Below are 17,739 nucleotides of genomic sequence, written 5' to 3'. Positions count from 1 at the left end.
TCTTCTCTGTGAAACCATATCCTGTACTTCTAGAAACCCAAGAGGGAGAGGATGGCACTTAAAAGTATATAATACATGATACCCTATAAACATGTACAACTATTATGTACCCATAATAATTAAAAATTTAAAAAAATATATAATATATGAAAGATTCAAAAACATAATAGCTCCTGACAATATCTCCTGTATTATAGGTCAATTTTGATCTAAAATATTAACCATTAACATCAGGAAAAGACTAAATTATATTCAACGTACTCATTTAAGAAGACAAGGAAGTCAATATATTTTAGAAATATTTTTGTGTAAAACTATTTAGGTTTTTGACTATTTAAAAAGGTGAATGTTAGGTAAATAGAAAATTAATTTTGTGTTATTATATTAAGACAGCATTATATTATGAAAATAAATATGCACCCATTCTATCTGGTTGTCCTCACTTTGGTCACATTTCAAAATGTGGCTCAAACTTGCGAAGAAAACAATGCAGGGAAAATAGAGGCATGTAGGAGAGGCGTTATTATCAGGGATGACTTGAAAAACATGCTAAAATTCAGGATAAGGATAGAAATGTAGTGATGAATGGCAGGGAGTGTAGCCAAAGGACAGGGCTTGGACTTGTGGCTGGAAGAACCAGCTCCAGCTCCAGACGTGCCCTGTCGGCCAGCCTGCTGGTGTGCTGTGGTCATTGTTGTTTTCTTTTGAATTGGAAAACTTTTCTTCTGAGCATGCACCCTCCAGTTTGTCCTGGTCCCCATTCCCTACTGTGTGACACTGCAACTCATCTTGATGTTTTCATCATGTACATCTCCTAAGGATGCTGGAGTTTGTGAGTCCTGTTTTAGGGAATAGAAAGAGCAAGTCACTGAGATGTAGCAAACCTGGAAAAGGTAGTTTGGGCTTTTCCATAAACTCTCTGTAGGGCCTTGGCTAAGTTACCCTGTTTTGGAGCCCCCATTCCCTCCTCTGACAAGAAGGGGTGAATTAGATATTTTCTGTGCCTGCCAGCTCTGAAATTATAAATCCCAGGTGGAGTTTATAGGAAAACTCTGTTCCCATATTCCAAAATCCAGTGGGATAGAAGAAGATACATACTTGGCCCGATTCCTAACAGGCCACAGACTGGTACCAAGCCGTGGACGGGGACTGGAGACTGTAGCCCTACAGCCTCGAACTCCTAGGCTTAGTCAAGCCTCTTGCCTCAGTCTCCCCAGTAGCTAGGACTACAGGTGTTCGTCCCCCCGCCTCCAACCCCGTACCTGGCTATTTCCATAGGTCTTGATATTTAGGGCTTCAAACACCCTTCCCCCATCCCAGATCTAAGCTTCATGGTACCAGACACGTGCTCTGTCTCATTGCCCACTGTGTCTCTCATCCCTACAAAAGTGCCTGTCATAGGGTTAGTTTGCAAATAAATCTTTGTTAAGCAAGTGAATCAAATGATTGAATGATTGAATCGATGAGTGAGTGGTATAGATGTTGGTTAGGCACCCTGGCCAGCCCACACAAGCTGAGTTCAGTCATCACATTCACTAAGTTATAATTACAGTGACAGTATTTCCCAAACTCTGACTCAGGACACATAATCTGACAGAGAATTTTTGTGCTGCCTGGGGTAAAAGAGTCAGTTTGGGAGATGTAGTTTGGATCCTGAAATACTGGGGTTTCTGGCACATGGTTAATGTAAAAGAATAATTTAAGTCACATGAGTGAGGCTGGTAGGTCAGAAATCAGGGAATGGCGGGGCCTGTAGCAGACAATCACAGTAGTATAGATTGTCATCATGTAGAAATGTGGGCCCAGTGGTGCCAGGCTTTCTAGGTTTAAGAGAGGCCATGTATATGAGTTTCTTTATGTTTAATTTCTCCCTATTATTTTTTATGTTGGCCACTAATTCACAATTTTCTATAGACCAAACAAAATACACCTGCTAGCCCGATTTGGCCTTTATGGGTTTTTGTTTTTGTTTTTTTTTTTTTTTTTTTTGCTTGTTTTTGTTTTATTTACTGTTTTCTTTTTAGAGACAGGGTCTCGCTCTGTTGCCCAGGCCAGTCTTAAACTCCTGCCCTCAAGTGATCCTCCTGCCTCAGCCTCCCAAAGTGCTAGGATTCAACTTACAACTTCCGGTTTAGACAGTGAAAGTTTGTCAGTTCTTGACAAGAGAGGAGGAAGAGGTCTTTCTCTGTCCCAGTGGCTCTTGATCTGCCCCTCTGCCACCCAGAACTGTCAGAGGCACCTGGAGATGCCCAGATGGACAGCTCAGACCAAAGGACAGCCTGGCTGATGGCATTAGGCAGGGCCCTGGGCAAGTGGGTCAAACAGCACAGGGCTAGCTGAGTAGGAATAATTCGGTGATGAGCATGAATGATGTGGAATGCTGCCAAAGGAGCACTAAATGCCCATGAAATGCAGGTCTAGAAGTGAGAGATGTACTGTCCCCTTCCGCCCAGTAGGGTATTTTTGCAAATGAAGATACAGCATGGACTCTAACTTACTAAAGCATCTTTTTCCATCTTAATGAAAATAAAGAATAACCTCTGAATCAATATTAGAATAATCTTTTTTATATTTTACATTTATAGCCTACTTAAAATTTCTTAGGTATTTTCACATGATTTTGTATCATTTTATATAACACCTAATACATGAGTGCTTTCTCATTAAAAAAGATTCAAACAGTTCAGAAGTAAACTGTGTATAATATGAAACACCCTCTCTACCTACCCAACCAAACCATCCAGCTTTTGGTTGTAGTGAGCATGTATACTTTATTTATTTAGTCATCTATTCATTCATTTACTCATTTATGGATTATTTTCTATTTCAGTTCTTTTCTGCTTTTATCTTACTAATTCCTCCCCTAAACTTTTTGGTTTAGTTTTATTATTATTATTACTTTTCTTTAATGCCCAACCCGGTCACCTGCAAAATAGAGCCGGGGGCCGGGGGGGGGGGGGGGGGGGGGCGGGGGGCGGGGGAGGTTGTCCAGGGAGGACAGGGCTTGGTTTAATTTGTTGCTTTGGTTCTCCCTGAACTTTATCCCTGTAACCTGACTTAAGTTAAATGTTTAATTCATTTATTTTCAATTTTGTTTTCCAATATATCAATTTTAAGGCCATAAATTTTCCTCTGATTATTGCTTTGTACTCATCCCACAAATTTGACTATATAGTGTGTTCACCGTCATTTATTTCTGATTGGTTTGTGATGTTAGGGTTTGCTTGTTTGTTTTTCCTCCTCTTTAGGGGAGTTTTTCCAGATGTTCTAAATAAATAGTTTTTTGTTTTTGTCTGTTTTTGGTTTTTTGCTATCCTTTTGTGTTAACTTCTAATATTACTACATTATGATTAAAGAATGATCTATTTGATTTCTATTTTTTGGAAGTTACTGAGTTTTTGTTTGCGGACTGCCAGGTGATTGTTATGAATGTTCTATGATATTTCAAAAGAATAATCATTCTCTTTTTGGTACAAAGTTCTCAATATATGTATTGAATCACACCATTAATTGTGATAATTAACTCGGTAATTCTTAAAGTATGGCTCTGGACCACCTATATCAGTTTTTACCTGGGCTGCTTATTTAAAATGTAAATTCTTGGCCAGGCACGGTGGCTCACGCCTGTAATCCTAGCATTCTGGGAGGCAGAGGTGGGAGGATCGCTTGAGCTCAGAAATCCAAGACCAGCCTGATCAAGAGCAAGATCCTGTCTCTACTAAAAATAGAAAAATTAGCTGGGTGTTGTGGCACCTGCCTGTAGTCCCAGCTACTCAAGAGGCTGAGGCAGGAGGATCGCTGGAGCCCAGGAGTTTGAAGTTGCAGTGTCCTAACAACGACACCATTGCACTCTATACAGAGCAACAGAGTGAGTCTTTTGTCTCAGAAAAAAAAGTAAATTCTCACACCACACCCAAAGATACAGAAATGGATCTGGAGGGAGCATGGAGTGCTATGAGCTTCCCTGGAAATTCTTATGCTCATTAGCAATTACCACTGCAATAGATATCTATTTAATTTTTTATCTATTTGATCTGGTTGATTTCTGTGAACTTCTCAATTTTCCCTTATATTTCTATTTTTACTTTATACATTTCAAATATCAGTCATTTTTTGCAAATAGAGTTAAGATGCTTTTTGAGAGAGTATACCTTTCATCTATATGAATATATCAGTGTCAATATCTTTGTCCTATTTAAAGCACTAAGTGGGCCTTTTCAGTTTGAAGGCTTATGTCTTTCTTTAGCACTGGAAACTTCTCATATATTATTATTACTATTATTTTTATTCTTTCATTGTTTCTGTTCTATCCTCTGGAGCTTCTGTTGGACAAATGTAGGTCCAGATTTATCCTTCAAGCCTCTTAATTTTCCTTTCATACTTTTCTTTTTGTCTTTTTGTACTACGTTTTTGTAAAATCACTTGCCTGGTTTTCTAGCACACTTAAGAAGTAACTCTTTAGCTCTCTCGGCTATTTAGTTTAACTTTTAAAAAATGTCAATGATAAAATTAAACCTTTTAAGATCTCTAGTTGTTTCCTTTTCATGGGTGACATTATCCTCTTACATCTCTCCAGGGATGTTCATTTTCTGATTATAAAGTCTTCCTCTATTTATTCTAATAGCTTCCTTTTATTGAGTATGAGCTCTTTCATTAATTAAATTTGGTGCCTATCTTTCAGTGTGTTGATTTCCCCCAAATGTTTGGTCATTCTTGTATTGGAGACTCCCACTGCTTCTGCCTGTTGATGTCGCCTGACCCTGGTGATTGTGGGGTTGGGCCACAAACATGCTCCTGGAAGCTGTGGATCTTAGCTTCTCTTCCAGGTAAGGGAGCTCCCAGCCTATCTTGGGGACAGTGACCTTATGGGGCATTGCTCTGCCTTCCTGCCCCAGTGCCCACACCCCCAGCTTCAACCTTCAGGTGAGCCTCTCTGCTGCCCCTTACTTAATACAGATGGGGAGGGGCTGAAGCTCTAGAAGCAGCCCCCAGTGAATGCCTCAGGTCTTCCTCTCACTCATCTTGACTCTAGAGTGAGCTACACACACACCCCCGCCTCCCCAACTCCTTCTAGGGAAATTTTACTGCCCATGTATCATGTATGTTTCAGTCTATAGTTTCCTTCCTTTTAGCTCTTCACAGATGTGATCCTTGCTGTCGGTCTCCTAGGTCAATTTCTAGTCAGCCAGTGGCATTCCTTGATGCTTGGTCTCTATTCTGCCATCCCTGTCCAATTTCCTGTCTGTTGCTCATTTAGCCACACCCCTGCTCAGGGCAGGGTCAGGTGAGGAGGGGTTTGACCAGGGGCCTCACAGCCAGGAAGGGATCGGGCAGCCTCCCAAGCTATCTGCTTTCTCAGTCGTGTTCTTCCTCTTGTATCACTCCAGTCTTTAGAAACTGAACTCCAGGGTACTTCGTAAATACATTTAGCTTTGAATGAAAATTCATGAAAGAAAATTGAAAGTTGAATGGGGGCAGTAAGAAGGTATCAGAAAACTAAAAACATTGCCAGGTATTTGAAGCACATTGTATAACTCACATTTTCCTAGTTGTAGTTCCATCAGAATTGATGTAGGGGAATGTGATTTTAAAAATACTTAGAATGGACCCTAAAGTTAGGGCACAAGCCACTTTATTATGGGCAGTTGGTGATATAGGAGACACTGGGCTGGAGGCATGGACGGGCGAGCTTTAGGTTTGGGTTTTTGACACTCATTACGCTTGTAACTTCTGATGGAATGGCTGTCTTTGTTGCCAGATTATGAATCCCATCAGAACTCAGTCTTGTTCATCACTCTGTCCCTTGCACTTAGCAGTCAGATCAGCTTAAAGGGGACAGATAGAGTCAACAAAAAATATTTGATGAATAAACGAAAAGAAAAAATTAGTCAACTAACCCTTCAGTACAGGATAAAAATCCTTTGTGGACCAGGCAGGTTAATATGAACGTGTAAAATGCCCCATATGGGGCAAGGGAAGTTAGTGGGAATTACTGCAACTAACGGTGCATGCCAGACCAAAGGCGTTCAAATCCCAGTTTTATAAAACTGCCGACCGAGTGAGAGGCATTATTGGGGGTTGCTGGGGACAGGTTGGGCCTTTCTGGCTGCACGTCAGTCACCTCTACCCCAGAGACCGCTCCTTCCTCTTGAAGACTGTCTTAAAGCATCCATTGTGGCTTCGTGGTCTAAACATCCAAGCTTTTTGTAGGCGAATTCAATAGTGTCTGAGAAATAGAGAAGAATATGCAATCATCACAATTTTAAATTTTCTTTAAAAACTAGAACTCTATTAAAGCAATCACGAAACACTGATTCCTAGCTGTTACCTGGTTTTGTCCCTTTGGCAGCCTTGTAAAATAGGGCACATCTTCCCATAGTGGGGGTGGGGGCTTGAGACTTAGCAACTCACCTGGGGACACAGGGCAGCCAGGAGCCGGGCCCAGAACTTCTCTCCAGCTCGTTCCCCTTTCTACGTATAGTTGGAGGTTTAATGCTTCATCCACTAAGGCGTAATACATGCTTTAACACGTTTAGTGGCCTCAAGGCAGCTTTGTGTAAAGCTCTCACGAGCAGGTTTCATCAATTCTGTGCAAGTCAATGGACGATCGCCGAGCACCTGACTTTCATCCTACTCTAGAGACCGCTTGCTTCTAAGTTGGTACCATGCAGGGAATAAACATGGTCACGTACTCAAGAGCCTGGACTTCGGAGTCAGGTGGTCATTCATCCACACTCTGGCTCTGCCATTATTAGCCATTTGACCTTGGGCTTGTACTTAAGGATTCTAAGCCTATAAGATGAAGAGACCAAGTAGACACACCACACTGAGGTGCTGGGAGGTTGAAAAGAGATAAGGTATGTTAGAGAGATGAGCTCAGTGCTGGATATATAGCAAAATCTTAGCAATTGGGAGCAGTTATTGTTTATTAATGTTATAGTTACCGTTACTATTATTGCAAAAGCTTCATGTTTGAGAGTTGCCTGGTTTTGATCTTTTCCTAGCCCAATAGAACGAGGAAGGTCAGGCTTGAAAGGTACTAACCCTCTGACCATCAAACCCCTGCTGCATTTTAGTCAGTGGTTCTTCTAGCAGCTGCCTTTCAGGTTTTAACTATGTCAGTGTCCATCCCTCCACCTCCTCCCCGGCTCTCCAGCGAGGAGACCCATTTGTGTGTCGTCTCTGTCATCTGCTGTCCACCTGCAGCGTTGGCAGCCTGGCCTCCATGCAGAGGGCTTTCTGTTGGAAGGGCTTGAACTTGACATTTTAAACACTGAACACTGAAATTGAATATAACAAGGTTTTAAAGCAAAGCTATAAAGGAAGTTTTTACAGAGAAATTTCTGGACGATGACTTCAAAGCACTGGGTAGATCCCACAGCATGGTACCTCTTTGAAGTATCAGCAGATTGGCTTTCAAAGCGACCAACCCAAGGTCCTCATCTTTCCAGATGGAAAGGTTTTGAACGGCTTTCTCCAGGGAGCGTTGCTACTTAGTTCATCTCCCCTTTGCCCCTGGAACAGATGGTTTAGAGCACGTGAGCATTTTAAGGGCCTACGTTCTTGAACTTTGCTCACCCAGTGTGAGCAAATATATTCTTTTCCTTTGTGACGAAGGCATCAGCCATACAGAATCTAGACTGCTTTTTGATATGTATTTTATAAATACAATTATGGCATTTAAATCAGCATTAAAATTTAACAGAAGAAAAAGAAAGCAAATTGAAATAGGAGAAATTATTGACATTCAATTTCATCATAAGAAACATTATTTCTTAAAATATCCATGAGTTTAACACATTATGAAATAATATTAAGAGGTTAGGGTTGCCATTTTTAAAATCTATGTTTCCATTTGAGATGGATTCGAGTTGACCCTCTGCTGTGGAAGGTGAGACCAGGCATGCGTGCACACTGCCTGCACCTCCTGACTTTTGTTAGCTAAGCTAGGGGCTTAGGTTTATAACATTGCATGCCAGCCCAGCACTCTACCGTGCATAAATACCTAATATTTATTCAATCTTGACATGGCTTCAGTGCTATTTGACCTCTGATCATGGGATCTTCATGCCTGTATCTTTATTTTGCTTTCCTTCATTGTCTAGATTTTGTTACTGGGAGGTTTTTTATGAGAAGGGCTCATGAATGCTGTATTCCCAGGGTTTCTTGCTGTTTGAGATTGGCGGTGTGTTACTTTCCCATCTGGACCTCTTGACTGGATACGCTGTTCTCGAGCTAGACAGACGCTACTGCGTTGTCTCCCAGCATCGAGAGCTGCTCGCCATTTTCTGAGTCACTCTTTTGGGAACCAGATGTTTTCCAGGGGTAGAGATGACTGATTTTTCAGACAACTGGCTGTCCAGGTCTTCCACTCCACCGTTTCCTGCCGCTCCTGTGGAAGATTTATTTATTTGCAGGAATGAGGGACAGGAATTACACATAAATGTAAATATATAATTTTTCTCTCGTTACAAAACTGGATACATGCAAATAAATAAATAAATAAGACAGAGCAGAGAAGGAAAGTCCCCATAATGTTACAAAGAGAACACTGCTATAGTTCTGTGTCTATTTTTTCAAGGCTTTCTGTATGTATATATGCATATATACATGCATAGAAAATAATTATTTTATTTTTAAAATTTTCTTTTTCTCTTCTTTTCTTTTTTTTTTTTTCCCCTGAGACAGCGTCTCACTCTGTCGCCCAGGCTAGAGTGCCGTGGCGTCAGCCTAGCTCACAGCAACCTCAAACTCCTGGGCTCAAGCGATCCTCCTGCCTCAGCCTCCGAAGTAACTGGGACTACAGGCATGCACCACCATGCCCGGCTAATTTTTTCTCTATATTTTTAGTTGTCCAGCTAATTTCTTTCTATTTTTAGTAGAGACGGGGTCTCTTGCTCAGGCCGGTCTCGAACTCCTGAGCTCAAACGATCCACCCACCTCAGCCTCCCAGAGTGTTAGGATTACAGGCGTGAGCCACCGCACCTTGCCTTTTTCTTTTCTTTATAATCTCTTTTTTTCTTTTTCTTTTTCTTTTTTTTCTTCTTTCTTTTCTTAAACAGAAATAGAAACTAAAAGAAACCAAAGAGAAAATAATAATTATTTTAAAAATTAGGTTCAATACTATATGTGTATTTTCTTTGTACTTAAATGTATATCTTGATATGAGTTTCCAAGGAAGTACAAGACCTACCTCATTCTCTGTACGGGCCGCCTGGGGCTGCATGGACACCTGCTCTATTAGTTATTTACTCCATCTCTTAGTGATGAACATCTGGATCATTCTCTGTTACATAGGATGCCTCAGCGATCTTTGTATACTTAAGACTGAAGGATAAATTTCTAAAAGAGTGGATCAGAGGGTAGGCATGTCGTTTATTTCTAGTCAGCCGTTTCTGTCATCTCTGCCTCCAAAATACATCTCAAGGCCACCTCCCTGTCCCTTCCTCTACTGCCACTTTCTTCTTTCATCTGCAATTGCAGCTGGTCACCCTATTTCCACCCCGTGCCCCACCCACCTCCCAAATCCACTTGGTATCCAAGAGCTATAGCAGTCTTTTAAAAACAGAAATCATATGATGTTGTATCTCTGCTTAGCACCCTTCAGTGGCCTCTCATGTGCATGAAACAAAATCCAGAGTCTTCCCTGAGGCCTACACGGGCCACAGGACCCCTCCCCTCTGGCCCTGCTCTCCCTCTGTGGAGCGCAGGCCCTCCAGCCATCCCTACCCCAGGGCCTTTGCCTCTGCTGTTCCTATGCCTGACATTCTTGTGCCCCAGATATTCAACGGGTGACCCCTCATTGCTCAGCCTTCCCTGACCATCTTTTATCCGGGCTCCCTCAGCCTTGTCATTCTGTCCAGACGGGGTCTTTCCTTTGCAGTCCTGGCCACATCTGAAATGCCCCTGTTTGTCTTGCATTATGGATCACCTGCCTGTCTCCCCCTGCCCCACCCTCAGGCTTCTATAAGGGCAGAGGTCTTGCTCCCCAGGGTTACTTCAGCCCTGAGCTCAAGCGCATGCGTGAATACATGAACGAGGGTAACGGCCATATTGTCCTCCCCATTAGTGGTCCATGACAAAATGCAAAAGAGTCTGTTGTATGCGTGGATAATCTAGGAGCAAGTAACAGTGGCTGAGGGAGAAGTCACGGTTCTGACACTTAATCACGGTGAGAAGTTGGACCAGCTTAAAGGCTCTATGCCTCAGTTTCTCAAACCTGGGGAATCTCAAAAATTCAGTCACTTAAAATATGGGGCCAGAGGGAGCCTGCTCAGCTGACCATGGGGTCAAGAGTCCCAATGCCCCACCCAAATCCTTCCTGGAACTGGCTGCGGTCGTTGTCTGCACTCTGCCTTAGACATCAGTGGGAACGACTCTGGGCCCTGGGACTGGCTGGGATTCCCGACAGTGACAGCAGTCTCCCAGCTGGGAGCGTAACCCACAGTGACTGGGCAAGGACACCGGGAATTCAGAGAAGGGGATTTGCCCCCCTGCAGAACAGAAGAACCCAAGTTGGCCCCGTTCTCAAATGCGGTTGGCCCAAGAATAGGGCCAATGGGCTGTCCTGTTTTTAACTGAATTAATGGTATCACAGGGTTTTATGCTACCTATCTTGCAGAGTTGTTTCTGAGGATCAAATGAGAGAAAGAGTTGAAAATGTTTTATAGAGCACAGAGCATCATTCTACTGTAAAGAATTACTAGTTTTACAATCACTGAAATTGCCATTAAACAGCAGGTCACCCAGGAACTCATGTTTCCCTGGGGAAGGGCAGTAAATCTGTTGACCCTCCAACTGCTCACCGCAGTCAGACATTGAAGACATGAACCGTGACCTCAGCCTGGTTTCCATGAAGGTTGCATGGACCACCCCAATGCACTCGATTATAATAGAAGACCTCGTGTTATCTTTTTAAATGCCAATGGTGGATACACACTTGCTTTAGTTCAGGGTTTTTCAACCTCAGCACTATTCCATTTTGGCTAGATAACTCTCTGTTGTAGGGGCTGCCCCATGCATTCCAGGATATTTAGCAGCATCACTGGTGACGTGTGACCCCTTCCTCCTTTTTTAAAGCCAGCACTGTAGCATCTTCCTTCCTCACTGGCCTCTGCTTCCACCTTTATATATTCTCTTTCTGACTCTGATCTTCCCGTCTGCCTCTTATAGGACACTTATGATTACACTGGGCTCACGTGGACAATCTGGGATAATCTCCCCATCTCAAGATCCTTAAGGGACATCTTCAAAGTCCCTTTGCCATGTAAGGTAACATATTCACAGGTTCCAGGGATTATGACACCGACATCTTTGTGGGCCATTTACTCAGCCTACGACAGTCTACCCTCTGGTCCCCAGTGATTCATGTCCATCCCATATATTCATCCCATCCCAAGGTCCCCAAAAGTCTCAACCCATTATAGTGTCAGCTCAAGTCCAGAATATCATCTAAGCCTCATCAGCTCAAAAACCCAATTCTCAGCATTGAAATCGTGTAAATTAGTTATGTGTGAGACTCTGGGTATGATCTATCCTGGGGCAACGTTGCTCTCCATCTGTGGACTTGTAAAACTAAAAAAGAAAAAAGTTATCCGATCCCCAGTTCAGTGGTGGATCAGGCCATAGGATAAAAGTTACAGACATTTTCATCTGAAAGGGGGGAAATGAAAGAAAAAAGAGACTCACCAAAGTCAAGTGTCTTCAAAACTCCATGAGCTTTCAAGGCCTGTGAACAATTCTCTACAGTTCGGGGCTCTACTCTCTTGGCCCACAGCTTCATCTTTGGAGTCATTCTTCCTTTTTCAGGAAGAGTAGCGTGTATCCGCAGATGAGTAGTTTTATCAGCCTATTTCCTGCCTGTAGAATTTTTGGGAGTCTGACAGCCTTCTTTCATTTTGTTGTTTCTCCCATTCAGTCCAAGCTGGCAGTGTTTCTGCTGGTATGACATTCTCAAAAATCTTATGGGATTCCTGTGTATGTCTCTAGGATTCACCCCATTAGACAAAAGGCCCCTCTGCAAGTCTTTCCTGGAAAATCCCATCTCCATTCCTGGCCTCTGCTGAGATGTCTAAGGGCATCTATGAGACACATGTCTAATCTCTTCAAAGAGCCCTCTGTACGATTGAATACTCTGAACTTTGGATCCTCCTGGTACTGGCAAAAGATTGCCCAGCCATTCCCTTCATTTTCTCTCCACAGCGCCCTTTCCTGACAGCGAATCTCCTAATTTTAGCATCTTTTGCAATCTGGATAGGCTGAACATTTTTCCAAATCGTCAAGTCCTAGTTCCTTTTTCCTTAACAGTTCTTCCCTCAGTCTGTCTCTTTCCTCTCACATTTTAATCTAAGCAGCAAGAAAAAACCAGACAGAACCTTCAACACTTTGTTTGGCAATCTCCTGAGCTAAATATCCAAGTTCATGGTTTCTAAGTTCTGCTTACCATGTAACTGTAGGACACAATTCAGGGAAGATTCTGCTTCTACATAGCAGGATCCCTGCTCCTGCAGTCTTCGGCCACATCTGCCTCATTTCCTGAGCTCACCAGCAGGGCCTTTAACGTCTACATTTCTATAGACATAAGTCTGTAAAGGATGATTACTCTGAGATGATGAAAGTTTTCTATACAACTGGATCTAACAGTAGAGCTTAAACTTCCAGTGGTACTTTAAATTCGACTTTGGGCAGACCGTTTCAGGGGCTGGGGAAGCGTATCAGTCAGGTCTCTGTTGAGTGCTACTTACTTCCTCCTGGGCCCTCACTGGTCCACAGGTTCTGAGGATTAGGATATGGACATCTTTGGGGAGCCATTATTCAGCCTACTGCAATAACTATTAGGTTTATTGGTCAATCACCAAACCTTTATTGATTGCTTCTCATTTTCTCAGAACTATGTTAGACACCACGAGGGCTACAGGGGTAGTGTAGCTAGGCTGACCAGACATACTGGTTTGCCCAGTCAGTCCCGTTTATACTTTTTGTCCCACTGTAACTATAGTAGTGCCTTTTTTCCCTTTGAGAAGTATCTTGGTTTGGATGATCTATTTTCTGGTCACTCTAAGTATAGATCTTAATGCTTAACCTTAAGGAATCTACAATCTCATGGAGACAAAAGATATATATGAAAATATCATCAAGCAGTTGTGGTTAAGTGCCAAATATGCCACGTAGATGCTGCTGAACATCCCACAGTCTGCAGGACAGCCCCCAACAACTGTCCATCGGCCATTTTACCATCTGGAACTGAAGGGTCATTTGGAGGCTTTTGGGATTTCATATTCAAAGTGTGGACCCTGGACCAGCAGCTTCAGGATCACCTTATTAGAAATGTTAAATCCTTGAGCCCCATCCCAGGCCCCCCAAATCAGTGGGTGGGACTCCACGATCTGTTTTAACAAGCCCCAGTGTCCTATCGTCTGTGTCTCTCTTACCCTTCCCCGTCATTCATTCTCCTTCTCTCTCTCTCTCTCTCTCTGTCTCTCAGTGGCGTCTCAGGCAGGGACAAACACCACAATTAATACTATAAATACTGCTCTGTCCAGAGAGTTGCTCATTTTTCCCTGACAGCACATGGGTCAAGATGATATTGTTAAATGTTAGTTTGGTGAGACTAGTTCTTTGGTTCAAATGATCTGTTTTCAAATAAATTTCTCTCAAAAGTATCATATTTATTTTTCATCTCTCTTCTTGGCTTTTGGCAGGAGCTGAGAAAAAGCCTAGAACTGAGCGTACATCTACAAAGAAAGCAAAAGGATTATTCCAGTGAAGAGTATGACTCTATTGAGGAAGACGTACTCTCTGAGCCCGAGTCTGAGGACCAGGTGCTGGTGGACCATCCCAGAGAGGAGCCTCCTCCTCCCAGTGGGAACTCAGTGCCAAAGGACCAGGAGACAGGAGGACACTCTCCCCAGGGGCCAGACACCCTCGTGGTCCTGGAATTTAACCCAGCTTCTAAAAGTAAGCTTTGTCTTAGGTGGCATTTCTTTGCCTTTGATGTCTCTGGATCTAATAGTAGAACTTGAACTTCCAGTGGTACTTTGAATTTGGCTTTGGGTAGACCATTGCACAGGCCAGGGAAGTCTATCCGTCTGGTCTCTGTTGATTGCAAGAGGCAGAGGCTTCCAAACAACCCTGAAATTCCAGATGGCAAATGTCTGAGCAGATAGTTGTGGGGGCTGTCCTGTGCATTGTTAAGATGTTTAGCAGCATCTACATGCTAATACGGAGTAGCTTAAGCAAAAGAGACTATTTATTGGCTTGAATAACTGAAAAGTCCAGAGCCGTAGCAGGACCCCCTTCCTCCTTTCTCCTTCCCCCTTCCCCCTTCCTCCTTCTCCTTTCTTTCCTCCCTCTCATCTCTGCTTTCCATTCTTAGGTAGTCTCTCCAACATACAGAATTAGAATTGCCTTCCTATGAGACATTGGCTTTGCAACCCCATCAGAAAGTGAATTTTTCTTTCCTAAAAACTCCAGCAAAAGTGCCAGACCTGGCTCTCAACCTCACACTGGGTCACATGCTATCTGTGATCTAATCACTGTGGCTCTGATTGGCCAGGTCCAGCCAACAGGACTGAGGGGTGTGTTTATGACCACCCAATCACGTGGACCAATAGTGCAGGAAAGGTGGTTTCCACAGGAAAATTGAGGTGAGTCTGAAGGAGGAGGAAGGACCTTGGGGAGGCAGAAACAGCAACTGTCTGCTGGAGGAGGTTTTCAGAGAAGATTCTGGAAAGTAGGGTGAGCAGAACAAGTGGTGAGAGACAAGGAGGAGAGAGGAGGGCTCGGGAGGAAGGGAGAGGCCTGCGTGCAACAGTCCTTTTCCCCTACGCAGGACTCAGGCTGGCTCAGCCTCTGCTGGCACCTCTCTGTCCAGCCCAAGTGCATCCTCACAGCCGGGTGTGCCAGCCAAGGCCACACTGCTGTCCCAGAGTGAACCTGAGCAAAGAGAAATGAGGAAATCCGTGAAATCAGGTAGTGATTTAGTTTGCCAGGGCTGCCGTGACAAAGTACCACACACTGGGTGGTTTAAACAACAGACATTTATTGTCCTGTCACTTTGGAGGCTAGAAGTTCAAGGTCAGGAGTCCGTTTCTTCTGAGGTCTCTCTCCTTGGCTTGTAGATGTGGTCTTCTCCCTGTATCTTCACATCGTCACCCCTCTGTGTGTGCGTCTGTGTCCTGATCTCCTTTTCTTAGAAGGGCACCAGTTACAGTGGATTAGGGGCCCCCATAAGAACTCATTTTACCTCAATTACCTCTTTAAAGACCCTTTTCCCAAATACAGTCATATTCAGGGGCAACGGGTGGTTGAGACTTCAACATATGGGTCTGGGTGAGAGGGACACAATTCATCCCATAACTGGCAGCCCTGGAAAACCCACACCAGTGGTTGATGTCTCCAGAGAAGACATCTGTCCGTCAAACATGCTGTCACCATGTTCTCTCTCACCTTCAAACCCTTGCTTGGGGTCTCCTCTGCTGGGATGACCACATTCCCTTTCCTCTCCCCTCTGAACCCTGCAACCTGGCTCCCTGCTTTTCCCTCGAGACTCCACTGTGAGGTTGCTTCTTCTGCAACGCCTTCTTTTCACTCCCACCATGGCCGTGGGGGTCAGGCCTCCTCTGTCCTCCTGTTGCATCATCACGGCACTGCTCTCACTGACCAGAGAATTGTCTTTCTGTCCCCACACCCTCCCCGTTCACCAGCCTGCGACGCTCTGCCAGGGCGCAGCCAGCTCTTCCCCTCCGTTGCTTCCCCAGCAGGCAGAATACACACACCTTGCACTTTCCAGCCACTCAGGAAATTTTTGTCAGGCAAAGGAAGGTGTTATGCCACCTGCTAGAGCATCAGATGGTCAGGGCCAATGTTAATAACGCTCCCGGGTGACACCAGCTGGGACTGCAGGGCTGCAGGGGAAGATGGCGAGGGAAGGACAGGGCTCTAAAGAGGTTGACTGAGCTCTGGCCCTGAAAAAAGTGGGGGCGGGGGACATGAGAGTCATTCCCAGTGTGAAGGACCAGGGCGCAGAACAATTGACACCAGGCACAGTTTGAGAGTGATACTGGGGTAGAAAGCAAAGAGAGAACTTGAATTTCTTGACATTTTACGTTTTTTACAATTAGATTGCTCAGCAGCCCCCCAGTCACTATTATCTGCAGTGACGTCTGCTGCGGGCAGGGGCTGTCTGCTGTCACCTCTCATCTGAGGCTTTTTTTTTTTTTTTTTACAAAGTTCCAGCTCTGTTTACTCATGAGTGTACACATTCAATGATACACTCTCTTGCTCATAAAATGTATAATTTATATAGGTTGCTGGGTTAACATAGGATAGGAAAAATTCAAGGCAAATGAAGGTAACTTTAGTTGTATTGATGCATGTCCTGTAGAAAATATGGGCTATTTTGTTGACTTTTTTTTTTTTTCTCATAACTGTTCTGTCACCTGAGGCTTCTTTAGCCGTGCAGGAGACAAGCTCCCACTCAGAAGAGCAGGCAGAGGCCAGGGGCCCTGTTGTAAGGTCTCGTGGGACTGGAGTTCCAAATTAGTCCTGAGCCTGTACTCAAGAACAGCCAGCGGTGACCTAAAAAGAAATGCGTGGTTCTGGGCTGTCCATTCATTCACTCCCTGGTCACCTGTCATGCCCCAGGCTCTGTACTGGGACACGACTGGCCCAGTCTCCTGTGGCACCACATTCTAGCAGGAACACAGACAAGAAGCACATAAACACATATGCGGTCAAGCGTCACCTAACAATGGGGATACGATACAAGAAATATGTTATCAGGCAATTTCGTCATTGTATGAATACCATAGAGTGCGCTTACACAAACCTACATGGGACAGCCTGCTGCTCCAAGGCCACAAACCTGTACAGCCTGTCACTGTGCTGAATAGTATAAACACTTGTAACACGGCGGTAAGTATTTGTGCATCTGAGCATATCTGAACACAGGAAAAGTACAGTAAAAATGTGATACTATGATCTATGGGACCACTGTCATATATGCAGTCCATCATCGACCAAAATGTCATTAGGACTGTATGTTAACAATTGCCAACATTTATTGAGTTTTTGTTAACGTGTGCCAAGCACTATTCCAAGGAACTTCCCTAGAGTCCCTCATTAAATCCTCACCACAACCCCAAGGAAAATACTGCCATTGTCCTGGTTTTACAGATGGGGAAACTGAGTCACAGAAAGGTCAAGAAACTTGCCCAAGGTCACACAGTTAGGAAGGGGCAGACCTGGGGTCAAAACTCCAGCTGTCTTTGAGACCAGAGCCTGAGCTCTTAACCAGTAGGCTAAACAAATAAACCAAAGAACGTTATGAAGCAGTAGTTGGGCTTTGAGCCAATGAGTCATCCCCTCACGTCCCCTCCAAAGTTGTGAAACGTGAGAGATGAGACTCTGAGAGAGAGCGAGCCAATGCTCCTTCACAGCGGATAAGGGCTGGATGGTGGCATTCAGCGCTGCCCCTCAGAAGCAGCCAGCCCCGCCCCAGGTGTTGGCTGGTGGGAGGGGGCTGTGTGCCCTGAAGGCACTGTACCCTCCCCCAGAAGGAGAAAGGAAGTGGGGAGGGGCTGGGTCCAGCCTCCATGGCTTCGTGCCCCCCGCACTCTCTGATCCCCTCCGCTCCATCCTCACTGTGAGTACAGGGCGAGTGTCCGGCACGGACAGAGGAAGAAACTATTTTCCCACTAACTGGCAAAGGGACAGCCAGTTCATGGGTGAGTTTAGGAA

The 17,739-nt window shown here is 44.2% G+C and overlaps 1 protein-coding gene across 1 annotated transcript in view; it reads left to right on the top strand.

The window, feature by feature from the left end:
* KATNIP (katanin interacting protein) overlaps nt 1–17,739 on the top strand; it is a 169,054-nt gene that overhangs the window by 75,002 nt on the left and 76,313 nt on the right. The window contains exon 8 of the mRNA XM_069486777.1: nt 13,701–13,956. Coding sequence (XP_069342878.1) covers nt 13,701–13,956 — 256 coding nt within the window. The remainder of the gene's footprint in view (nt 1–13,700; nt 13,957–17,739) is intronic.

The sequence above is a fragment of the Eulemur rufifrons genome, chromosome 14 (genome assembly GCF_041146395.1).
Source record: "Eulemur rufifrons isolate Redbay chromosome 14, OSU_ERuf_1, whole genome shotgun sequence".
In the NCBI taxonomy this organism is placed as follows: domain Eukaryota; kingdom Metazoa; phylum Chordata; class Mammalia; order Primates; family Lemuridae; genus Eulemur; species Eulemur rufifrons.
This window is presented reverse-complemented; position numbering and strand designations above follow the sequence as displayed.